Raw genomic sequence first — 24,296 nt, 5'->3', positions numbered from 1 at the left:
GGGGGGGGGGGGGGGGTTGCATTCCTCCAGCCTCACATCAGCCCATCCCTTGGCCAGCAGAAAACCTGCTTCCCACCAGCACAGCCTGTGGGAAGGGCCAGCAGGCTGACCCAGGGCCACCCGGAACCTTACCTGAGTCCCAGTCCAGTGCCAAGCCCAGCCCACTTGGTCCAGCAGGGCCACTGCTGCCACCTGGGTCTGTTTAAATGCAAATTAACTCAAATGAAGTCAAATGAAACTTTTAGCTCCTTACTGAATGGGCCACACTGAAATGTCCAGAGCCACAGTCAGCTGGTGGCTGCCTCTGTGAACAGAGCAGGCAGCACTTCCCAGCATTCTAGAGTCTGCCAACCAGCACTGCTTCAGGCTCCCTCCTCCAGGTAGGCTTCCCAGATCTCTGCACCAGCCTGGCCAGCCTGACAGCAGGGACCCCTGCATGTGGGCATGGCCTGGCTACTGCTCCTTCTCAGGTCCTCTCACTGCAGCTTCTCATGCCTACAGGTCTAGGTGGAGGGAACTGTGGACCGGTCTCAGGATGCCCCCAAGGAACCCCACTCATTGGCCTGGGTCCAGCTGGGGGCATAGGTTGCTGCTGGATCCCATGTGCATCTCCTCCCTCTGAGGCCCTGGGCCCTGGAGCTGTCGGGAGGGGTGGGGATCTGAGAGCTGGAAAATCAGCAGACATGGGGGTCCCAGACCCTGTTTCCCAGCTGCTGCCAGGCCAGGGGTTGTTTCCTGTTATTCTCTCCTCATGGCCTCCTCCCTTCCCAAAGTCAGAAGAAGGAAGCTGCCCCCATTCTGGGCGCCCCCCTCCCTGAAGCCCTCCACGATCTCCCTGAGCAGCCGGTGAGTTGGCTCCAGCCGTGGAAACAGATGAGAATGAGACAAGGCCGTTCTGTCTGATCCTGCTCCAGGCGCTCCCCTGGCCTGGACCTGCCCCTGTACAGACCTGAGTGGGCCCCACACAGCCCGAGGACCCCACCAGACAGTGAAGCAGGGGTGGGGAGGCCTGGGCTCAACCCACCAGCCTGCTCCAGAGCACAGAAGATGGGGGGCGAGGGTTGATGGCTTTGCACCCCAGTTCAGCTCTCCAGCCTCATGGCCATACAGGCACTGAGAGGTTTTTTTCTTTAAGTAGTTAGGTGAGCATTAAATGCCAAGTTTAGTGGTTGGGTTCCACCTCTGAGAGTTAACAGACTTGGGCATACTAGATACTATGTCATAGGTGGGAGATGGACACCCTGTTAGGGTATCGGGGCTCAGGCATGAGATCATGGTTATGGTGGTTCAGAACATCAAGAAATTGGTGTTAGAGGTAGGAACGTGTATGACACAGAGGTTGGCTCCCCTAGCCTGGGATGGCCAGTGACATCAGTTGGGAGGACATGACAGTAAATCCTAAGTCACCCCCATTGAAAGCTCACAAAACATACAGGACCCCAGTGGTTCATACAGGCCCCTAAGTTCCTGAGACAAGAGGCTTATGCATTAGGATCCCCTCCTGTGGTGACTGAGCTTCTAGTTAGGCATCTGCCTTCTAATATGGGTTGCATTGCATCCCCCCAAATTCACATTATGGAGCCCTAATGCCCAGGACCTCAGAACGGGGCTGTATTTGGAGATGGGGTCTTTAAAGAGGTGATTAAGGTCAAATGAAGTCACGGGTGGGCCCTAATCCAATAGGACTGGTTTCCTTCTAAGAAGAGGAGATGAGGACACAGACTCACACAAAGGGAAGACCATGCGAGGACACAGGGAGAAGACAGCTGTCTACACACCAAGGAGAGTGGCGTCAGGTGCTGACAGCTTGGTCTCGGACTTCCAGTTTCCAGTACTATGAGAAATAGATGTCTGTTGTTTGAGCCCCCAGTCTATGGCGTTTGTTACACAGGCTGAGCTGACTGAGATACCTCCCAGAATAGAGCCTCCATTTGCAGTTTTCCTCACAGCTGGGAAGCCCTTTTAACAACCTCTGGCTGATAGGATGTTGATTAGTTGGGGTTCTCCAGAGAAAGAGAACCAACTCGATAGAGATTTATTATAAGGAATTGGCTCACTCAACTATGGGGGCTGAGGAGTCCCAAGGTCTGCCATCTACAAGCTAGAGACTCAGGAGAGTTCTAGCCTGAGTCTGAATCTGAAGACAGGAGACCAGTGTGCTTGCTCAAACTGTCAGGCAGGAGTTCTCTCTTACTCCACCTTTTTGTTCTACTCAAGCCTTCACCTGATTGGCCAAGGCCCACCCGCACTGGGGAGGGCCATCTGTTTTACTCAGTGTGCAGATTCAGTGTGAATCTCATCCAGAATCACCCTCATAGACACACTTAGAATCACGCTTGTTCTGGGCATCCCAGGGCCCAGTTAAGCTGACCCATAAATGTAATCATCACTGGCAGTTTGGAGGGAGAATCACTTCTTTGGGAACCTCAGTCTTTGTTCTTAAGGCCATCACCTGATTGGATGAGGGCAACCCACATTAGGGAGGATGGTCTGCTTTATCAAAGTCCACAGATTGTCAATGCTAATCTCATCTAAAAGAACACCTTCACTACAACATCTAGATTGGTGCTGGACCAACCCACTGAGCACAGAGACTCACAGCTTGACCCATATCTGACTTCCATGTCACAGACACGCAGCAAATAGATTTCCCCAGGAGCCCCTGGGCAGTGTCCTGTTCCCATTGACCCAGCTGCCTCAAATTGTATCTAAACCAATTAGGAGTGGGGGGACTGAGATGATAGAAACTGGACAGGCTAAACAGTATGGGGTGAATTATGGACCGATATCAGAACTGTGGTAAAAGAAGGGAGAAGTGGCTGCAGAGGCCCCAAGATCACGTGCCCCTGTGTGTGCGGGTGGGAGGGGTGCTGAAGGGCTTCACACGTGGCTAGGGGGGCCAGCGGACCAAGGCCAACAGAGACTAGTCCACATGTCCTTAAAATGTGACACTGGCCCATTGAGAGGGATCCTGCAGGCCTGTGACTGCTATGATGTGAAGTGATATGACTTTAGGGCTGGTGATAAGAGTCAGTTGGCCTTTGCTGGGTCCTCTTGGGCCGCCATGCTGCAATGCAAGGAGGTCCAAACCACATCGAGGGACCCCAGCATGGACCCCCAGCTCGGTGAGTGAGGAAATCGTTGAGCCAGCCCTGGCCCCACCAGACACTCCCAGGCTGAAACTACACCAGGAGCCCAACCCGAGTTATAGAGGGTGAGATCCTGATGTTACTCCACAGAGAGGATGGGGAAAGGCTTCCCTGGACACTGTCACAGTGAAATCCAGAATGTTCTTCCCCAAACACAAAACCACCCAGGGTCTCCCTGTCTGCTGGCTTAAGGCTTCTTTTCAGGCAGATGTTGAGGGCCCATGCCCCACCTTCCACCCCTTGTGGGACCCTGTCACCATCAAGTGTGCCTCATGGCCTTGAGATGTGGGAGCACTGACCATCAGGATCGAGGCCAACCTCTGGGCCCTGCTCGGAGTGGACACCTGCCTTCCTCACCAGCCCTCTCCAGCCACTAGGGTGGTTCTGAACCCTAAAGTCTCCCACTATTCCCCACCTGGAATGCCCACTTAACTCCCTGAGGTCCTGATGTCCTCCAGGCCCTCCACTGGCTGCAGGAGGCTGCTCTCAGGGACACAGTGGGCAGGGAGGCTATGGAGGGGCCACGGCAAGGGTGTCAGCCAACAATAGTGCCTTGCAGATATCCTTCACCAGCTCTGCCGCTCACTGCACCTAGTCACACTGATGGGAGCCAGGCATGGCTGGACAGCATGTTCCCCACCACAGAAACCCAGTATTCCTCATGACGACACTGCCAGCAGCACAGCCCTAAATGCAGGGATGCCAGTTCCATGGGCTTTCCTCTCTTGGAGAGGCGAGTGGTGAGTCCCTGCTCTGGATCTGGATTGGCTTTCCTTCTGAGGCTCTGCTTCCAGCATTGACATCTGGGACTTCATGGGGGTGGGGCTTACCTGGGGGCAAGGCTCACCTTGGGGTGGGGTCACCTGGAACCCGGGATCAGCCAGTCAGACCCCACAAAGGAAAAGGACTCAGCCTGCATTTGGCATCTGACCAGAGAGGCAGGCTGGGTTGGGGTTCACCCAGGCTTGGGGCTTGGCCCTGGGACCCCAGAGAGGATTTGCAATCTGGGAGAAGCTCTCAGGGCCTGCCTTGGGCCTGAGGGAGGCTGGTAGACAGCAGGATCACTGAAGTCTAGACCAAGGTGGCTCCTTGACGGCAGCAGCTGTTTCCCCAACTGTGCTCACCTTTGCTCCCCACCAAAAGCTACCACTGCAGGCTTTGGCCAGCATCTGGATAATGCCGGGGCCTGAGACAGGACTGCCTCTCTGTCCTTTGAGCTACCACCTTGGGCTCTAAACATGCAGGCCCAGCTGTTCTTTGTTCTCATTCAGCCATATCCCTCCCCTCTGGGCAGAGCCTGTTGCCTGGCACAGAGAGGCACCAGAGTGTCTCCAAGGAGCTGCAGGGGCTCATCCTGGCCCTGCTCCCCAGATGGTCCCTGCAAAGTGGTTTCCTCTCCCAGCCATCCTAGAGCTGAGCCATGTGTCCCCAGAGGCCAACGGTGGACACGTACACACACGCATATATGTGTACTCACACATATGTGCACACACCACACTCCCCCATACATACACAAGCACACACACACATTTATGCGGACATTCATACACATACACATGTGGTTGTAAACAAAAGTTAGTTTTATTTCACTCCCTTTGGAGGCTGTGTCTGAATTGGACAGGGGGCTGGAGGGAAGAGGCTGTGGTGGGAGCCTCAGAGCGCCTTCCCCTAACATGGGCAAAGCTATAGCCCCTCACCACCATCCTGTTGGTCTGAGTTGTAAGGGGGACCGATGTCTTTTCAGAACTTGAAGTATGTCCCAGAGGAAGGGGCCACGCCAGGCCAGCACAGGAGCTGGAGAGGGCATGGTCCCATCGACCCTGGGGCCCATGTGGGGCCTGAGCCCCAGATCTGCCTGGGCAGGGAACAGGAAGCAGGGTGCAGGTCCACCTGGCACTCGAGGCAGCTCATGCTTGGGGCCTAGTGGGGGTGAGGCAGGAGGTGGTACAGACCAGGGCTGGGCACAGGGGCCTCTGCCCACTGTGGTCTCTGTTTTCCCTTCTGTACAAGGAAGACCTGGCATTGCTTCCATCTCTGCAAGAACCAGAACCTGGGCTAGAAGAGTGTGGGTGCTAGGAAAAGAGCCCCATTTGCTGGGCAGGGAGTGAGGACAAGCACAGTACTCCCCAAGACCCAGGCCAAGCACTGCTGGGCAGTCACACATGGGCTACTGGTGGGAAAGCGGAGCAGGAGTGGGTGGAGCTCTCTCCTGGAGGGCAGCCTTGTCCTGAGGTGGCCAGCTGGGTGGCTCTGGGAGGGTGGAAATGCCCCAGCCACAGTCCCACCTACCCATCAGGGCTTATGGACAAGAGCTGGGGACCATTCGTGATTCCCAGGCCTACCTTCCCCACCCTATCCTGGATGAAGATGGGGCTCAGGCAGGGAGGGGCAGTGGTGCAGAGCAGGCTGGTGCCCTCCGCCCCCTCCCGAGGGGGAGGGCAGCCACCTGAGGGGGAGGAGGAGAGTAGGTTGTGCTCTGCCCCTTAGGCGGTGTCCAGACCCTAGACTTCCTCCAGAGCCCTCCACCTCGGCCCTGGTGAGGAGGGAGGAGGAACAGCAGCCAATGCAGGCCTCAGATCCACACGGTGGTCTTACCCTCCCTGCTGCTGCTCGCACTGCCCTTCTCAGAGCCCACCCTGGGTTTGGCCCCTGGCCGGCCCTGGCCCCCGGCAGTGCCCCCCGACGTGGCACTGCCCGACCCGGAGGCAGGGGCGCCGGCCCTCGGGGGCCCCCGGGCGGTTGCTGGAAGGCCAGGGCCTGGTGGGCTGTCGAGGTCCCCAAGTGACCGCTGGTCCTGCAGCGCCTGCAGCGCCAGGTTGGCCAGGTCCTGATCGTGGGTGCGTGCACGCTCAGCCGCGCGCACCACCAGGCTGTAGTCTGGCGGGCAGGCCAGGCCCGAAGGCGCGGCGGGGAGACCACAGGGCTGCTGGCGAGGCATGGGGCCAGGGGTGGTGGGCAGGGGGCAGCGGCTGCGCACAGCGTCTTGCGCGCTGCCCAGGCCCAGGTGCGCCATCTCACAGAGGTTGAGCACCAGGCAGAGGCAGCTGACCACGTACATGACCAGCAGGAAGACCGTCTTCTCGGTGGGTCTCGACACGAAGCAGTCGACCACGTGCGGGCAGGGCTGGCGGCTGCACGCGAAGAAGGGCCGCACCTCGAAACCATACAGCAGGTACTGGCCCACCAGGAAGGCCACCTCGAAGGCGGCCCGCGCCACCAACTGGGCAACGTACACACGCATTAGCCCCTCGCGCTGGATGCGCCGCCGCCCGTCATGCTGACCTGCCGGGCCTGGGACCCCAGTCGCCTTTGGGTCCCCTCCTGCGCCCTTGGCTGCACCCGCGTCCTCAGCCTCATCATCTTCGCCCAGGCCCTCAGCCGCCCCCGGATCCTCGTCCTCTTCACCCAGGCCCAGCATGGGCTCCTCTTCGCCTAGGTCTGCGGGCTCGGGCCAGCCCGGGTGGGGCGGTGGGGGCAACGGCAGGGGTGCACGGGGCGCGAGGCGGCCTTGTCGGCGGCGAGAGGCGCGGCGGCGCTCGTCCTGTGAGGCGCGGGCCAGGCGGTGCACAGCATAGCCCAGGTACATTACGGAGGGCGTGGAGATGACCACAATCTGGAAAACCCAGAAGCGCACGTGGGACAGGGGTGCAAAGGCGTCGTAGCAGACGTTGTCGCAGCCCGGCTGCCGCGTGTTGCACGTGAACTTGGTCTGCTCATCGGAGTAGATGGACTCACCGCCCACCGCCGTGAGCACGATGCGGAAGACCACCAGCACCGTGAGCCATACCTTGCCCACGAACGTGGAGTGGTTGTGGATCTCTTCCAGCAGCCGCGTCAGGAAGCTCCAGCTCATGTTGGTCATAGGGGCGGGGGATGGGACCTGCAGGCCATGAGCAGGAGCTCAACCTGGGGCGAGGGTAATGGGGGCAAGGGCTGGTGGGTTGGAAGGGTGTACAGTGGCACCTGGAGCCCCTCCAGGAGCGCCGCCCTCACCTAGGGTCCTGACCCTGCCGTAGGAGGGATCAGCAAGGGGCCGGGGCCTCTGCATCCAGAGGACAGATCCTACAAGGACAGACAAGGGGTCTCCTCCTCTGGCTGAGCACATAGTCTTGCTCCCCTCAAAACCCGACTCTAGGTCCCTGTGGCCTGGAGCAGGGCCAGCCCTCCTGCCCTCCCCCAGCTCTCTAGGAAAGCCCAGTGCCGTGCAAGCTGTGTCCCTTACCCAGCCTCTGGGGACCTCACCCCAGGCCCTGAGAGCCACAGAGAGTCCACTGGGTGAGCTGCCTTCCTAAGGCCAACCAGAAAATGGACCAGCCTCGCTCAGAGTCTGGGCCTCACCTCAGATGCCTGCTCCCACCTTGCAGCACCCAGGTTGCTGGATTCCTATTTCCAGCATGCCAGGGGCCCACCAAGGGCTGTGCCTGCAGCCTGCCTGGCCCCCCCAGCTCCTCAGCCATGCCAGTCCCCCATCAGCCCACAGTTCTCCAGGCCCCTAGACCCAGTGGCCCTCAGCCCCCAGCCTCCTAGTCTAGCCTTCTCATCACCCCCTAATCCCATCCATCCCCAGACCCAACGGCTCTGTCAGCCTCCAGCCCCTGTAGCCCCCAGCCCCATCAGTTCCAGATGCCCCAACAGTGGGCCCCCCCTTCCTCCATATCCTGGACAGGGGCTCTGGTCCCCCTGTCTCCACAAAGGACCACTGCCGTGCTGTTTGCACCCCCCCAACCCCGCCACTGGTCCAGCTGTACCAGGGGCTGAGGCCTACCCTCCAGGCTGCTCCTCCCTCTTGTTCCAGCACTCCCATGTCCTCTGCACATCCTGGCTGGGGGGTGAGGGGGTGAGCCCAGGTGTCTGTTCAGGGTGGCACCATGTGCAGCGAGGCCCACAGACACCGTAAGGCACACACACAACCACACTTGGGCACCTGTGACACTCGGAGACAGCCATGTGGCCACTTACCACGTCCCAAACCAGTGCTCCTTCTAGATCAGCTACCCCTGAGTAAGCCTGTACCTAGAAGGGGCTCAGTGGGCAGGACCAGACACCCCTGTACCCCTGCACCTCTAGGGAGGGGGCTACAGCCTCCTAATGCCCACCCTCCCTCCTCCACACCAGTACCTGCTCCTGGGTAGTTTGGAGGCAGAAGACCCTTGAGTACCTGATGCTTTTGGCCCCCTCCTTCTGGAACAGGCCTGGGAGGCAGCGTGGGCAGGTGTGGAATGGAACAACAGGGGCATCCAGAGCTCCGGGCCCTCTTTATGGAGCTGGGGCCTCTCCCGGGGCAGGGGTGGGGGCAGGAAGAGGGGGCAGCCGGGGTTCCTGGGGAAGTGACCCTATTTCCTCACATCTGTGTGCAGCGCCCCCTCATAGCCACACACATGCAAACACTCACAAGTGCACACGCAAATACGTTCACTCAGACACACATGTGCATACATATATATACACACACATGTGCAATGCACTCACGCACAGGCACGCACATTTACAGGTACACAAACTGGCACATGCCCAGCCCTTCAGGGCCATCTTTGATATACCTCTGCCTCAAGGACGAATGAGCACGAGGGTCTTGATGTCCTCAGCTAGCTGTGTTTCCTCAGCTCTAACTTCAGCTCTCCTTCAGGACCCGTCCCCAACCCTGACCTCGACAGTCCCACATCCCAGGAGGCTGAGGCCTATAGTCCCACCATGCAGGAACCCAGAAAAGGGATGGCAGAGCATCCCCCACTTTTCTCCCCTCCAAGATGGAGCCCAGTGGAGAAATGGGAGGGAGGGTGGGGGTGCCAGGGCAGTCCTGACCCCTTCTGTGTGGTATTTAACAACTGGCCCTCGGTGGAAAAGCCTTGGTGTAGTGTTTGCTGACTCCCGTGGTATAAATGCGCCCACCAGGCCCAAGACCAGCTCGAGGAGACACTCACAGGGGCGGGGAGCGGGGGGTGAGGGCAGGGTTCTTGAGACCAGCTCTAGCATGGCACTGGGTGGACCCTGCCCTGGGGTGTGAAGGATGGCACTTTGCCCTGGGGGGCTGACCTGGGTGCAGTCAGAGCCCCCTCAGAGATAAGTCGTGTGGAGGAAAGAGGGTGCAGGCCCTGCAGGCTGTCAGCAGAAGGGGACAGCCTGGGCAGCAGGAAGGGTGAGCAAACCTCCTCTCTTCCTTCCCCCTGTGCCAGTGGGGGAGCTCAGGCACCCTCTGGGTGTGGAGCAGAGGCTCTGGCTCTTCAGACCCAAGGGCCCGTGGCTGCGTGCTGTGTACATGTGTGTGCAGGGCCTGTGTCACACACGCAGTCACAGCGCGGTCATTCCATGGTCAGGGGGCTGATATTGACCAGCTATGGCCCGGAGGAGCCCAGGCCCTCAGTGCCATGCGCAGGGGTCCCCCAAATCCAGACTTCTGGTGCCAGCTGCTGGATCGGCACATGGATGCCAGCAGGCACAGCAAACCCCAGAAGACCAGACCCAAAAATTTCCCTCCAAAGCGTCTTCCTCTCAGATGGGCTTATCCTGGACGGCTCTCCGCTCAGCACCCCCTCCGCTCCATCAGCAAAAACCCTGAACCGGACTCTGCCGGGTCCTGCCGCTCCCTGGGCCTGCCTCGCTTCTGCCAAGCACCTTAAGAAACCCATCGACCTGTGCTCCTGAGACTCCCCCCGACGTTGCAGTAAAATGCCAAGCGCACCTGGTCCCAACGCACCAGCACCCGCATTCTGCTCCCACACAGGCGGAAACCACCCCTGCTGGGGCTTCTGCTACGCCGCAGTCCCACGAGCGTCCACTCCCCGCCCACACTCCCGCTCCACCCCACCCCACGCTGAGCCCTGCCCCCTGGTCCTGTCTCTCCACCCGATTGCCTCTGAGGCCAGCCCACCACCCTGCTATTATAGATTGGTTTATAGATTGTTGCCCAAGGTAGAAAATGTATGAGACCCCACTGATACAAATGATACGATAACTAACTAAATGGGGGAGAAGGGAATTCTGAATAATTCATGTAGTCACTGTGACCTCAAGGAGGGTGCTCTTCCAGAGAGCACAGCAAGGAGGGAGGGAGGAGTACAACCTGACAGACATCACCTCAGGCAGGTGGCCGAGGTCCCCACCTGCAGGGAGGAGCCAAGGTGAGAGCACAGACCTTGCTGCCCCAGAGGCTTCTTCCCAAACCCTCACCCCAGGTGATCATGAGATACATTGACACAAGTTCCAGCAGGGGCTTTTACAAACTACCTGACCTTCAAAATGCCAAGGGCATCAGTAACTAGTGAAGTCTGAGGGAGTCACCCCCAAGAGGGACCAAGGAGACACGAGGCCAGTCACCCCTCCCCCTGGGGACCTTGGGACAGCAAAAGGACACATGGAAAAGTGAGGAATCTTTGGCTAATGGCAATGTATCAATATTGGTGCACCAGTTGTGACAAGCACATCACTGCGAACTGGGTTTGGGGGCAAATGAGAACTCTCCCTGGTCTCTTTATAGCTTCTCTGTAAATCACACGTGTTGTAAAATTAAAAACCTTATTTTAAATGGTTTCCTACTCCATCACTTCAAGTTCCCTCTCCCTGTCTTGTCCCATCTGGAACGTATTTCTCTATGTCTGCAGGCTTCAAGCACAGAGCTGCGAGTTTTGCTTGTGACCTGTCCTGGGGCTGTGGGGTGCAAGAAGGACCCCAACACAGAGATGGGGCAGTGGGAGGCAAAGGCCAGGCCCATGGCTGCCCAGTGCTGATGCGAGGCAGCCAGTGGGAGCTTGGCTCTGGGCTGGGCCAGCAGGAGAGGAGGGTGTGTGAGGGGGTGCTGGCCCCTCAGGGAACAACGCCCTGGCATTTGCTGGGAACTTTGTCCCAGAGGGAATCTTGCTGGGACCTTTGTCCCAGAGGGAATCCTTTCCCCAGAGGGAATCTCACCCAAAGCTACATGTTAGAGCAAGTGCAGATGGGGGCCACTCAAGTGGGATCCAGGACGAGGTTTGGGGAGAAGGGGCCCAGGTGCCCCTGGGTGTCAAGGTCTGGGAGGGGGCAGGCCTGGGAGTGTTCACTAAAGGGTGTGGGGTCGGGGGAGGGAGGGGTGACTGGGCAGGGTGCAAGGCACACATGGGGGATCCCCATGAAGGGGGCTGGGGTCATCTTCACCAAGAGTTGCCCAAGGAGGCACCCTATTGGGAGGAGGGTGATAGGCAGGCACCATGGGCTCCAGTGGGCATCAGGATGACTTGTGCTGGGGTGAGCTGGGCCCTGCACACCTGGTTCTGGCACCAATGGAGTGGCTCCTGCAGGGGTGGGCAGCTGGGCTCTCCCCGCTTCAAGCCCCTTTCACCCCTGGGTCTGAACAAAGGTCCTGGGCTGGTGGGGGGCGGGTGGTCAGAGGCTGAGAACCAGAGATGCCCAGTGCCTCCTCCTGTAGTAGTGAGGTCAGGGCCTGCCCAGCCATTTCCTTCCCATCCCTGGCCCAGCTTCCTCCCATGTGCCCCCTCTCATGGTGGGTGGACTTCCTTTGGCTGAGGTGGGGCTGCCTGGCTGCCCCACCCCCACCCCCCCAGAGTGGAGTGCTCAGCTCACCAAGAGGACTGGTGGAACCCTTCCCTGGGAACCTGGGCATCTCAGATAACCTCTTTCCCTTCCTGAGGACTCAGATTCCTGCACGCACCTGGCACTGGGTGGTCCCTCCTCTACGTATGAGTACCTACAAGTAGCCCAAGGTGGACTCAGCCCTGGGAGACTTGAGGCCTTAGATCAGGGACCAGGGGCTGCTCCTGCAATCCACCCACCTCCCAGGCTAAGGTCTCCCTCCTGCTGCTTGCCCACCCACCCACTGAAGTGCCCTGTGGGGGAGAGTTCTTACTCGGAGAGCGGGGCTGCAGCACTTGCCTTGCTCAGTCCCCAGTGCCGTATGCCTGAAGAAATCTGATTTCTCTCCACCTCCACTAGCCCCCAGGCCTCCCTCACAGCCTGGCCTTAGGATGCCCACGAGGTCTCTCCCTTGTCAGTTTGCTAGTGGTTCTGTGGGTTGTCTTCCATGTCCCTCCCTCCCTGTGCCCCTGTCCCGGATGCCCCAGTTGTGTCCTGCCTGAACCCCCTGGCCACTGAGAGGTGTGCACCCGCCCCCAACCCAGGTGCCCAAAACCCAGACCCCAGGCCTGGAGACCCTCTGCCACATCCATCCGCCCCCAGCAACTCCAGTGCACACCACAGCCTCCCACAGTGTAGACACCAGCTAGTGGCGAAGTTCCCTTCCCAGTCCCCTACCCCCATCTCCCCTCCTGCAGGCACCCCAAGGTGGGGACACAGGCCCCACTGGGTTGGGTCCCAGGGAGCCTAGGGCTCTCAGCACAAAACCCATATCCTCAGAGGTCCTCAGGAACTTCCTGACCTGCTCCTGTCCACCTCAGAGCTGACCATGTCTGGACTCCCTCTAACAACTGCATACCCACACACTTATACACGCACTTGCACGCCCACACACTTCATCCTCACGCTCAAACACACACACGCACTGCTTTCTGCCTTCTACCGCTCCAATGGCCTTCCTCTGGGAAGCTCCCTCCACAGCCAGAAGAGTGAGGTGTCCCTACTGCATGCTCAGTGCCCCCAATCACACCAACGCTCAGCAAATGCCAGTGGGATGATTCAATGTCTGAGGCAATGGAGCCCTGCCTGGAAGCTCTGGGGAGGGTTGGTGTAAACCTGAGGTGGGAGGGCCCTCCTCCCTCCCAGGGCCTCTGGAGGTGCAGGTGGCTGGGCTGGTAACCACGTCCCATGGTGACCTTAGGACATGGCACTCTGGGTCTGTGGAGGAACGAGGGGGCCCCCTCTCTGCTCTGCCCCAGCCTGGAACCTGGGAAGTGAGGGGCCTCCTGCAGGAGTGGAGGGTGTGGTGGGGACAGGCCTAGGGAGTGAGTCATGGTGGCGCAGCCTGTACCGTTCCTGCAGCCAGGCCGGGAACTGCTGCTACAGGGTGGCCTGGGCCGTAGAACCCTGGGCTTTGGCAGGGGGAGGTGTCAGGAGGAGCAAGGGTGTGAGGCTGAACCAGGACCCCTGCCCAAGCTCGGTGCCCCCTCAAGGACCTCCCCAGGCATTGCTGGCCAAGGGCAGGACACTGTGCCCCTCGGATTCCATGGGGTGCCCACATTTTCAACCCCTCCTTCAACCCTCCACCCTGATGCGGCCCAAAACGCCGCGTTAAAGCCACTGCAGGCTCTGCCCCCTCGGTGTGTGGCAGTGCCACTCTCTCTGCCCTGCATACCCCCTTCCTGCCCTGAACACCTGTTGTGTCCACCTGCTCCTCCAACAGCCGAGCATACCACAGGACCAGCTGCTGCCCCTTGTCGGGACCCCAGCCCAGTCCCGCTCCCCATTCATGTCCAGCCACCCTGCACGCAATCCGCATCCAGACAACTCACATCTGTGGCACAATGGGTGCTGCTCCTGGAGAACAGGAGTCTGTTCTGCTCTGCTAACCTCCAGGACCCAGATCTGAGGACGCAAGACCTAGCAGGTGGCCACAAGGGTTTAGGAGGTGCCCGTGGCCACATAAAGGCTAAACCAAGAGCAGTGTGGACAGCAGGCAGGTGTACCAACTACAGCTTGCCTGCCCATGTGGAAGAGTTGGGGCTCCCCAACCTCCCCCCAGGGCTGAAGAGCCCAAGGCATCAGCCTCTGGATACACTGCAGCTGCCTAGCTGGCAGGGGCTGGCCATTCCCACATGGCCTGAGGGGTCCCAGCTGCTCGGAGGCCCACCACCTTCCCCCCTTGCTCATCAGCTGGCCTGAGCAGCTTCTGGGGGAGGGGGAGGGGCAGACTTCTGCCTCTACCTCCTCCTACCCTTGAGTCTTACTGCAGCTGAATCACCACCCAAACTGATGGCCCTGTGAGGGCAGTGGGCCTGAGATGGACAGACCCCCAGAATGGAGGGCCACCCAACCAGGCTCAGCACCCGTTATCTCCTGGGGTTGGCTGTTCCAAGAGAGTTGAGTCCAGGCCCCTGAGACCCTGGGCCCAGAGTAAACAGGGTGCTGTCAGCCCCAAAGGGCACCCCAAACCTGGTCCCCTGGTGGTACCCTACCTTTTCCAGGCCAGGAAACAAGTCCTTCTGAGCCCTTCCACCTGCTGGCCGGCTGGACACCAGCCCTCCTGAGGGTGTGCACCCGGCTAAGTCCAGGGCCCGACCCGACCCAGGGCCACCTCTCACCACCAAGCACAATGTGGGGGGAGGGCCTTCAAGGGCTCCATTGTTCCCCCTGAGGCTCGGGGCCTGAATCCCTGATTGTCCCTGGGGCTGGATGGGTCCCAGAGAGGGAACCAGTCCCTCCCAGGCTGTACAGTAGGTCAGGAGGCAGCCCAGCCCCATTTCACTTGCCCCCAGGCCTAGGGGCTGCCCAGCGCCCCTCTGCCCACCGTCCAGTGTCCAGGCCCAGCTCTCGCCTGCCCTCTGCTGTGCATCTGGACTTTTGGATGGAGCCCAGCCTTTCTATTTGTCTGGGTTCCCTGCCTCCTCCAGGTCTGCATCCACCATCTGTCTGGGTTCCACCATAGGAGCATGACCTGGGCGTGGACCAGGGCTCAGGCGAGTGCCTCCTGTGCCTAGTACAACTCAGCTGCCCCAACTTGAGATGGGCAGCTTTTGGAGGTATCTTCTGAGACTCCACAGAGCCTGGAACCCTAACAGAGGCCCCCAGGTGTCTTCCCTGGGCTGGCCTCTCCAGGAACATTATGGCCGGCCAGACCACCAGTGGGCCATGCACAAGGCCTCCAGATGCAGAGGTCCATCCTCTGTAGTCTCAGTCCCTCCTCAGGTATGCAGTGTCTGTCCCTCTGCCACCATCAGCCCAGCTCAGGGACCAGGAGGAGTGGTTCATGCACGATGAGCCCCCAGGACCTTCTGACCCCGGCCTCAACGGCAACTCAAAGAGACAGTGGGGGATGAGGCCCTGCACCCACCTGGTGGGAGCCCTGGGCAAGTAGCGTGCAGCAGCTCAGGGGCAGCCCTCTCTGGGGGCCCGGCAGCCCAGAGCAGCAGATGTCAGATGGATGCTGCTGCCCAAGGACCTCCAGGGGCTGGCCAGTCAGGGTGTGGTTGCCAAGAGCAGGGTGGGGTGGGGGGTGGGTCTGGAGTGGTCTACCGTGGCCCCACCCACCCAGGGCCATGATCCAAGGGCTCAAGGACACTCTAACCCAGCAGTTTTTTATTTGGATGTCAGCCCAGCTTCCATGGGAGGGGGGTTGATAGGGCAGGGTGGGGAGGAAGCCTAGAAATGGACATGGGGAGAGGGGGTAAGAGAAAAGTCCTCCAGTCACGGTGGGGGAGTGAGGGAAGATAGGCAGCACCCCAAACCCTGGGTGCTAGCTGAGGTGAGCAGAGCCACCGCCGGAGACCCTAGCCCGCTGCGGGTGGGTGCCAGGCCCTAGGCCCCACCTGAGGAGTTATAGCCGGTGGACCTGCTCAGGAGTGACCAGTTGCTTGAGCCTTCTTTATTTCCTGCCAGGGAGAAAGGAAGAGAGGCTGGGAAAAGGAAGAGGGTCTCGCCCAGGGCCTGGGGCCGCCATATCACCTGTCCCAGCCTATTTTCCCCGTTTGCCAGACAGAGGTCTGAGGCCCCACCTCCACCCCCAGCCCACCTCGGAGAGCGCCTCCTTCAGGGCCCAGTAGGCCTTGTCCAGACAGTCGTTGACGATGATCAGGTCAAACAGGCCGGGCTCCTCGCCTGAGGGTGGGGGCAGGGTCAGTGGAGGCTCTGATGACAGAGGGGGGGGTCCGGGGACCCTTCACGTGGACCACAGTGCTGGGTGATGGCTCCAGCCCTCCTCTGCCCCTTGCTGGGTGGGACTGTTCTACTGTGGGGGTTGGAGAGGGTCCAGGGACACGGAGGGATAGGTGCCCACACTCACTGCTCTCCATGTCAGCCCGGGCAGCAGCCAGACGCTTAGCCAGGCTCTCCTCCGTCTCTGTGTTCCGCTGCCGCAGCCGCTGCTCCTGAGACGAAGTATGAAAGTCAGAAGGTCAGAGCCTCCAGGGTTGCCCCCCCGCCCTCCTCCCTCAGCCCCCACCAGGACATCCAGTGAGGGTGGCTGCACAAAGATGTAGACGGGCCGCAGGTCGGTCTTCTTGATGTTGCGCACGCCCTGCAGGTCCACATCCAGCACGCAGATGCGGTTCATGGCCTGCACGGCCCGCACAGCTGCTTTGCTGGGGGATGACAGGAGAGGGGCTGCTCAGCTGTGGGCTCCTGAGGCCCTAGCAAGCAGACCCCACGGCCTCGAAGAGCCTCAGTGGGACCATCTACTGCCCATCCCTTGCTCTGGGCCTCTCTGGGGGTGCCCACAGGGGCCCACCCTAACTGTGGCATCTGTTCCCTCTTTCTGGAAGTACTCCCTGAGCAACCCTTGCACAAGGGGGCCCTCTGCTGGTCTGGTGTGGCAGTAGGGAGGGGCACCTTCAGACCCTGGCCCAGGGCCTCTCCTTCTCCTGGCACCTGCTCCCAGGCCCCACATCACCCCAATCAGTCCCACCCGCCAATCATGCCTCCAGAAGTTTCTGGCATCACCCCCTGGATCGTGCCCTCAGGCTAGCGATGGCGACCACCCTCCCATATCCTGCATGCTGGGGCCCTGCTTGGAGAGGGATGTCCTGGCTATGGCCCCCACAGAACTACACGGCACGCCCTTGGGCTTCCTCATCCCCTGGCCACTCTTTGTAGGCCTTGGCCCCTCACCCTAGGGTCACCATGTACCATGTGCTCCTCATCCACTGGGGGCACTGCCCCTCAGCAGGCATTGAGTGTCCCAACAGTGGCCAAATGACCCCACTTGGCAGCCCACCACTCTTCCCATCTGCACCTGGGGCAGAGTATGCTGGGTCCTGTGGGGTCCCTGCCTCACCCAGCTAGGTGGCTCAGGGACAGGCTATGCACAGAGGCATGCCTGCCTGTGTCAAGGCACTGCTTCCAGGCCTTGCAAGCCAGGTGCGAGGAGCCAGCAAAGACCCCGCTCCGGTGGGTTGTTGGGAGGGGCAGCTGCTGTTGTGCCAGGGACCCTCTCAGGCTACCCCAGGGGTTGGAGGTGGTCGGGGGGGAAAGTGCAACCTGCCGACCTATGAGACCCAGGTCCTCCAAGTCCTCATTGCATACCAGGCCCTTGTGTGGCCCACTGTTCTCACAGCAGCCTGGCCAGGTAGACACAAGTGGGGCTGGGCCAGGAGGGAGTGGCCCAGAGAGGCCTGACTGTGGCTGCATCCTGACCCCCTGGGGGGCTGGGTCCCTTGCCCCACCTGCCCAGACAGCCCATAGAAAGAAACCCCCAACCTGGGGCCCAAGCCAAGGGGAGACCCGCTGCTCAATGCCCATAGATACCCCTGCCTGGGCTGCCCACTCTAGGTCCCTGAGAGAACTGGAGGAAGGGAGGGCCCCAAGCATGGCCCACCTGGTCCCATACAAGTTCCCTGAGAACTCGGCATGCTCGATGAAGTCTCCGGCGGCAATGTCCCGCTGCATCACCTCCCTGGTCACAAAGTAGTAATCTGCAAAGGAGGAGGAGCTGATGGGGAGACTGAGGCCTCATGCATCACTCTGACAAATGGAGGGCTGCTCCATTCCTGTGCTGGAGCACTGAGGCTGGCCAAGCTCACCTTTGCCGTTCTCCTCTCCTGGCCTCGGGTCCCTTGTGGTGTCTAGGAACAAGTACCAGTGACTGACTTGGGACAACACCTGGAGCCCCAGGCATCCCATCCCCAGGGCCTTGCCCACAGGGCCTGGCTCAGCCCATCTGGGGGTGTGGGAGAGGAGGCTCCAGGTTAGGGTCAGCAGTGTGGGGGCTTCCGCCCCACCGTGTGGGAGTGTGGGGGGCTTCAGAGCATGTCAGCAGGGGTCCCCGGCCCCAGCTTCCTTGAGACCCTCCCCCACCTCCCCTGGGGCCTCACGGGACACGCTGAAGCCGAAGATGCTGCTGTGTTCCTGCAGGAGTCTCTTCAGTAGGGTGCTCTTCCCAGCCCCTGAGGGTCCGCTAAGGACAACGGGCCTTGGTCCTGACATCCCTGTAGCGGGGGACGGGGGAGACAAATATCAGCAGGGCCTTGCTCCCTATGGAAGTGGGCGAGGTGGCTGCAGTGCCCCCACCTCTGCCCCAAGTGAATTCACCCCAGAAATTGGGCAGAGCTGTGGGCAGTCACTCAGAGCCATGCTCAAACCCTGGCTATGCCTCCCTTTGGGCGTGCTACCTGGTAATACATGCACTGACCACAAATGTGTGGCCTCCCCAGCTGTCCACTCCTATCCCACCGTCAAGGAGCTCCTGGGAGGGGCATGTCCGGGTCCCAATTCCTGTGTCTCCTGGCACCACACCCCAGAGGTGCCCTTGGTCAAGGTCAGCGGAACCCAAGCTCTGTTCTGGGAACTTCCACTGAAAAGCAAGGGGCTGACCACAAACGACCACAGCTTCCTGACTCCCCTTCTCTGATACTTGGGTCTCATGAAGCCAGCAGGAGAGCAATGGGTGCCACCCTCCCAGCTCATAGCACAGGGCTCAGACACCTGCCACAGGTGAAAACGCCGAGGGCAGGAATAGCGGGGGAGCTCTGGAAGCATCAGCTTAGCCTGCTCTGTGCCCATCGGATCACCCCAGCACCCCTCATACAGGACCTACCTCCTGCGTGGGGTGCAGCCTCCGTGCTCACCTTGGGGCTGCTCGGGATGAGCTGAGAGGACAGTGGTAATCCTTGCCTGCTCTCCACCCTCTAAGCACTAAATCCCTCCCAGGGCAGCCAGCACCACCTGCTCAGCAGAGGGCAAAGGCTGCTCCTCACCCTAGAGATGCGCACTTGCCCACCCAGCCACATGAACAAGATGGGCTGAGGAAGGTCAGATGCATCTGGAGCCTCAGAAGACAGGAATCGAGGCAGGCACTGAGCTAGGGGGCTGGGAGGCTATGTGTTGCCCCGGAGGGAGACCCTGGGAGGGCGTGTGGTGAGCTGGCCTACACCAGCAGGGCTCTGTCTGTGGGGTGCCTGGTAAGGTGTGGAGGAGCAGTCAGTGGCCAGCAGACCAGCAATGAGGCCCAGGAGGGACAGGCCACTCTGCTTGGGGACACCCAGTCATCTAGCCCAGGGCAGCGCTCCAGCAGGGCCCCAGGTGGTCACTGCTTCCCTAATCCGCAATGAGGCCAACCTGGGTAATCTGGCTAAAGCATAGCTAGCTATTCTGGGACCATCATGCCATATGCAAACACCCCGGAGAAGGAGTCGGGAAACAGATATGTTCCCCTGCTGAAGAGAGATAGAAGAAATGGACCCAGAGGAGCTCACCAATTACCTGTCACTTCTAAGTGACCTGTTCTTAGTTCCCTTGTCTCTTCCAAGTTTCCTATTACAACAGTACACCATTTTTATCTAGCAACGGTCCCACTGGACTCCCAACTCCTTTCTGGTGTCTTGACTTTCCCACCCAGACACAGTGCCACCATACAAATGCCCACATGTGTGTGTGTCCGACTCTAAGCCCACGGCTGTTGCTGCCCAATAGACCGCAGCCCCCTCCCTACCCTAAGGACTGGTGCATGGGAAGGTCTCATCTCTGGCTCACTGTTGGCCTTCACAAAGGTCCTTCCTTTGCAGAATGAATGTCCTGCGGGCAACCCAGCCCACCCCCCTGGGTCTGTCCTGACTTGACAGTGAGTGACCACGGTTGTGGAGAGAGCTACGTCGGGGTGGAGGGGCATAGGGGGACAGAGGAGATATTGGGGGCCAGTCAGTCCCTGAGTAAGGTTGCTGCTCCTAGAGGAGCCCTGGCAAGAGAAAGGCAATGGAGGCTGGGGTCTGCCACCACGCTGCCTGGCCTCTGGACTGTGCCGAGTCACCGCCGCACACACACTGCCTCCCCACCTTGCAAGCAGGAGGGCTGTGGTTGTTCAGCAGTGTAGGTCTTCCCAGGACCCGGCAGCATGTAGGCGCCACAGGAATGTGAGTTTCTTCAGGGCGGGGGCAACATCAAGTGGACACATGGCAATGCTCACAAGAGATGGACCAGAAAGCCTACCTGGGCCTTGCTCACAGCAACAAACCCTCAACTCAGTGGATGCAGCTGGTGCCTTCTGGACCCAACTTGGGGTATCCACCTCCAGGAATGGGAGGACCCATCCTGCTTATCTATGAAGAAGCCCCTCAGGAACACTATGCTCCTTTGCCAACTTGAACAGGTGCCCCACTCTCACATCCCACAGCCCCCAGCTGTAAACCTGCCAGCAACACCCAGAGGCTACATGGTCTTGACTTGCCCTGTGCCTCCAGGCCAGCACACAGACCCCTAACATGCTTCCCTGGCAGTTCCTGCCCTGTTCCCCATGCCTGCAATCATGGCCAGATGTTGTGGTCATAAGCTCTAACATCTGGACACTGCAAACCTACCTAGGGAAGACATGTCTTCAATCAGGACCAAACACTACACATGGAAGTCCCAGCGCCCAAAACCCTCAAGGAGCATGCTGTGCACAAGTCCTACTCATCATCTTACCTGGTTTCTACCTGGCTTTCTACCCCACGTTGTGAACGTTGGGGGCATGGGCACGGCACCTGCATCCCACTGAGACCTCCCATCCCCAGCCCAACAACCACTGGCAGTAAGCAGCAGGTATGTATGCACGCATGGGGACTGGCTGATGGCTGCAAAGTTCACTCCCTGCCTGGGTCCAAATCATCACCCTACCCTGCCAGCCCACTCCTCACAGGGTATCCTCCTGAGCCCCAACCTGCCCCTCAAGTCCAGGCCCCAGGCCTTCCCAGTGCTGGCCATCCATCGTGCCCTCCTTCAGAGGTTACACTACTGATGACAAGGGGAGGGGGCACCCACCTAGCACCACTGCCTTGAGGTGGGTGGGATCCAGAGTCCTTCCTCTTGTGGGGCTCCTCCCTGAGGTCACCTCCTCTTAGCACAAGGGCCCGAACCACAGTGACCATATCGGAGTGGACTGGCCCTGCAGAAGGCACTGGGGGAGTCGCTGGGTACTGGGCTCCACCCAGTGATCGTGGTGATAGAGTGCTCACTAAAGCCGCATTTGACAGGAGCACTCTCAGTGTGGGACAGACCTCAGGGCCTCTCAGTCCCAGTGATCAAATGTGCCAGATACCCCTGAGCCTGATTTTGGCCCCAGCAGCTGGTAGAACTGATTGGCAGTTAGGAATGCTCTGTATCCTCTACTCCTTGACTATTCCACAATTCTGAACCCCAGCTTCCTGGCAAGAAACTGGAGATTTCACAAGGACAGCAATAAGGATCAGGGATGCAATTTCTGTAGGAGTCGCTGGTGCAAGTCCGTGCCTTCTGGAATGCTCTCTGCTGGAACCCCTCACGAGGAGCTCCTCAGGCAGCCCTGGAAGGCTTGCCTCGAGAAGCATTTCCTGCTCTCCTTCTTGCTTCCACCTGCCTTCCCGCCCTGTCCCAAGGGCTGGGCATGGCCACCACCCCACTTCCCTCCCCACTCCTCCATGAGACACTAAGACAAGGTGCAACCCTCTGAGGATACACAGAAGAGAAAGTCAAACCCCATCAGCCCTCTTGCGAAACACAAGCCACAAGACATGAGTTGATCTGGGTTAGGATAGCTGGTCATGCTCTATCCCCCAAAAAGGCTGTGTGGGACAGGAGGACTATGCTGGCCTTGGCCTCAGGTGCTCCGTGTGTGGGACATGTCCTGGCCCAATGACCTTAAGAAACCACTTAACCTTCAAGAACCTGACTTGAAGTGGGAGAGCCACAACGCAGCCAGTGATTTTCTTCTCACCTCCTCTCCCGGCAGTGGGGTGAGACCATGCCTTCCCTGAGAGGAAGCCTGTCCTTCAAAAGTGTTGGCAAGAAGCCACACTATGAAGGACTCAGGCCTGTCATGGCACTACACAGCTGCATCTGGATCTCTTTCCATCAAGGAGAAGAACCGGGATTCAGTCCCACATGAGATCCTCAGTTCTAGCCCTAAGGGAAGGCAGAGGGAGCATAAAAGGGAAAGGGGTCCAGGACATACAAATCATGGAGCAAGAAAAAGCCCAAGCCCTTCTGGTTGGGGCAGCATTCACTCTCACAGAGAGGGGAACAAAGGTCAAGCACAACCAGGGTCAGTCAGCCAGGGACCAGGGAAAACCAAGGCCTGGAACATGCAGGCTCAGCCAGGGACCAGGGGAAATCAAGGCCCAGCACGCACAGGATCAGAGACGGACCCAGGGGGAACAGAGGCCTGGTACACAGGTTCAGCCAGGGGTCAGAGCCCGACTGAAGAGCACCTGCCTCCATACCAGTGCCCCAACAGCTCACCCTCTGTGCTTCCCCTTTTCTCCTTGAGGACTGGGGTCAGTTCCTTCCACCCCCAACCACATCATAATACCTTCCTTCTCGCTCTTCCTCAAATCCTCTGAACGTGTTTCTTGGGCTATGCTAAATGTGACGCAAACGATGGAGGTCAACAGTTCAAGTGTTTAAAAAAAAAAAGTTTGGGTGTGGCTGAAGAAAAATGTACAACTTCAGAACTTGCAGAATCTGCTACTCAAATAAACTGCTGATCTTACCAGTTCCAGACAAAGGTCAAGGGCTGGATCAACGTGTTCTCAGAATCTAAAGGAAAGCCCAAGCAAACTACACCTATCACTGGTGTGGCACCAACCCAGATCACAAGCTGGCCTGGTGTGTGCAGGCAAGTGTGTGGAATTCTTACAAGAAAAGGGCAGAGTGGGGGCTCACATGGCGGGAAATTCAGCTTGTCAATGATAAGACAGGAAGCCACACCCACCCCACATCCGTCCTGGTGGCGAAGGTGAAGGTTTTCCTGGGTCCCTCACAAGTCATGGTCTGGGAAGTGAAAGAGTGACAGAAAAGTCCAGAAAAGTCCACATTTGGCCAGGCATGCTGCCAAGGGGCACTCACAGGGGACTCGTGCAAGGCTGACCATGAGAAGCACATCTTGGCCTCCCTCCTCCTGTCCCCATGGGCCTCATCCCACACTGGCCAATCATCACCTGAGCTTCCACCTCCTCCACCCCTATCAAAAGACATTGATAACATGTGAGGTGGCACCCCTCACTGCTCCTCCTCAAACCAACATCTGGGTGGAGACTCACTCCCTCTCACTGCTCCCAAAAGAATGTCTAAAATCAGCAGATGGGCAGCTCCAGCAACCTAGACTAGAGGTGTCTTGTCCTGAGGGAAGCTGAACCCCAGCTACCATGCCCACAAGTCAGGAAGGCCTGCCACCAACAACCTGCTCCTGCGTGGAGTACCCATATCTGCAATGTCCAGTAGCGCTGGGCTGTGGGGCTGGCCAGGAACCTGTAGCAGTCCCAGGGCCCTCTTGGCTGGGAGTCCTTGGAGCAGTCAGCTCTGCCCACCTAGGACGCCCCTGCGTTTGCAATATTTGGGAACCAAACATAGCACCAAAGCTGGACCACCGGGAGGGTTTCCCAACTGTTATCTGTGCTGCTCGTCTTGAGCTCGGGGTAGACTACATATTTCTACAGGCCGGGTGAGCTAATCGGGACTTCTGCGACTCTGCCATACCAGGGGCAACCTAAGGTCTTTCAAAACCCTGATCTCTCAGGGTTTTCGGTTCTGCTGTGTGGCCCACCTTGGAGAGGGGTGTCAGGCTGCTCCCCTCTCTGCCCCCACGCATCCTGCAGGGTCCACAATGGCATCCAGCATGAAGTCCTCAAGCTGCAGGGGTTTTACAAGCTGTTTGGAACTTCCCGTGCCAGGAGAATTTCCTCCTGCATTTTGAGGACTGACACAGGGGAACCAGCTTTTAATTTGTCTAAGTAAAATAGTAACTACCAAAAGCAATTCTAAAACACAGACAGACGGGATACAACTTCAAAGCGAAGGAAAGCCTCCCTGTATTTGCAAACTCCATGAGAAGACACACTACCCTCTCCTTGTCTACCCTGCTTTGCTCGCCCCGAGACGGAACTCTGGAAACCACTGAGGACCGCCGAGGGCAATTTCGGTGCCTGGCGGGATGACAGAATTCACGAGCACAGCCCCACGAGTCCCTCAGGCAGGTCCACGACACCGGAGCTCAGCGCGGGCTCTGGCGGCCCCTCGCACGCAAGCAGCGGCGGTCCCCGTCTCTCCTCCGCGGATTCAGACAGCGACACGCGAGCCCGGGACCGGACTCCCCAGGAAGGCCCTCCC

At 59.2% G+C, this 24,296-nt stretch overlaps 2 protein-coding genes across 6 annotated transcripts in view; both read right to left on the bottom strand.

The window, feature by feature from the left end:
* Positions 1-4,711: 4,711 nt before the first annotated feature.
* On the bottom strand, positions 4,712-15,619 carry GJC2 (gap junction protein gamma 2). 4 transcript variants are annotated; one of them, XM_024764852.1, is made up of 4 exons: positions 15,557-15,619; positions 7,143-7,211; positions 6,937-7,029; positions 4,764-6,762 (listed from the first exon to the last, which is right to left on the bottom strand). In XM_024764852.1, exons 3-4 carry the CDS (start codon positions 7,009-7,011, stop codon positions 5,722-5,724), a joined length of 1,116 nt encoding a protein of 371 aa, XP_024620620.1. In that variant the 5' UTR covers positions 7,012-7,029; positions 7,143-7,211; positions 15,557-15,619; the 3' UTR covers positions 4,764-5,721. The 4 variants fall into 4 exon arrangements, with proteins under 4 accessions (XP_024620592.1, XP_024620609.1, XP_024620601.1 ...); XM_024764824.1 differs by having other exon boundaries at positions 4,712-7,029; XM_024764841.1 differs by lacking the exons at positions 7,143-7,211; positions 15,557-15,619 and adding an exon at positions 8,268-8,340 and having other exon boundaries at positions 4,712-7,029.
* GUK1 (guanylate kinase 1) overlaps positions 15,300-24,296 on the bottom strand; it is a 9,231-nt gene continuing 234 nt past the window's right edge. The window contains exons 2-10 of one of the 2 annotated variants that reach the window (XM_024764865.1): positions 23,734-23,886; positions 18,056-18,169; positions 17,765-17,806; positions 17,560-17,656; positions 16,189-16,327; positions 16,030-16,114; positions 15,760-15,845; positions 15,557-15,619; positions 15,309-15,389 (exon numbers count right to left, since the gene is read on the bottom strand). In XM_024764865.1, the coding sequence (XP_024620633.1) occupies positions 15,584-15,619; positions 15,760-15,845; positions 16,030-16,114; positions 16,189-16,327; positions 17,560-17,656; positions 17,765-17,806; positions 18,056-18,169; positions 23,734-23,800 (666 nt within the window). In that variant the 5' untranslated portion in view covers positions 23,801-23,886 and the 3' untranslated portion in view covers positions 15,309-15,389; positions 15,557-15,583. Of the gene's footprint in view, positions 15,620-15,759; positions 15,846-16,029; positions 16,115-16,188; positions 16,328-17,559; positions 17,657-17,764; positions 17,807-18,055; positions 18,170-23,733; positions 23,887-24,296 lie in introns of both variants that reach the window. The other variant, XM_024764871.1, reaches the window with a different exon arrangement.

The sequence above is a fragment of the Neophocaena asiaeorientalis genome, unplaced genomic scaffold, assembly GCF_003031525.2.
Source record: "Neophocaena asiaeorientalis asiaeorientalis breed wild unplaced genomic scaffold, Neophocaena_asiaeorientalis_V1.1 scaffold241, whole genome shotgun sequence".
NCBI classification, from domain to species: Eukaryota; Metazoa; Chordata; class Mammalia; order Artiodactyla; family Phocoenidae; genus Neophocaena; species Neophocaena asiaeorientalis.
This window is presented reverse-complemented; position numbering and strand designations above follow the sequence as displayed.

Excerpts from the sequence above, each read along its gene's own strand:
- GJC2 (XM_024764824.1), bottom strand. The coding sequence starts at position 7,011 with ATGACCAACATGAGCTGGAGCTTCCTGACGCGGCTGCTGGAAGAGATC.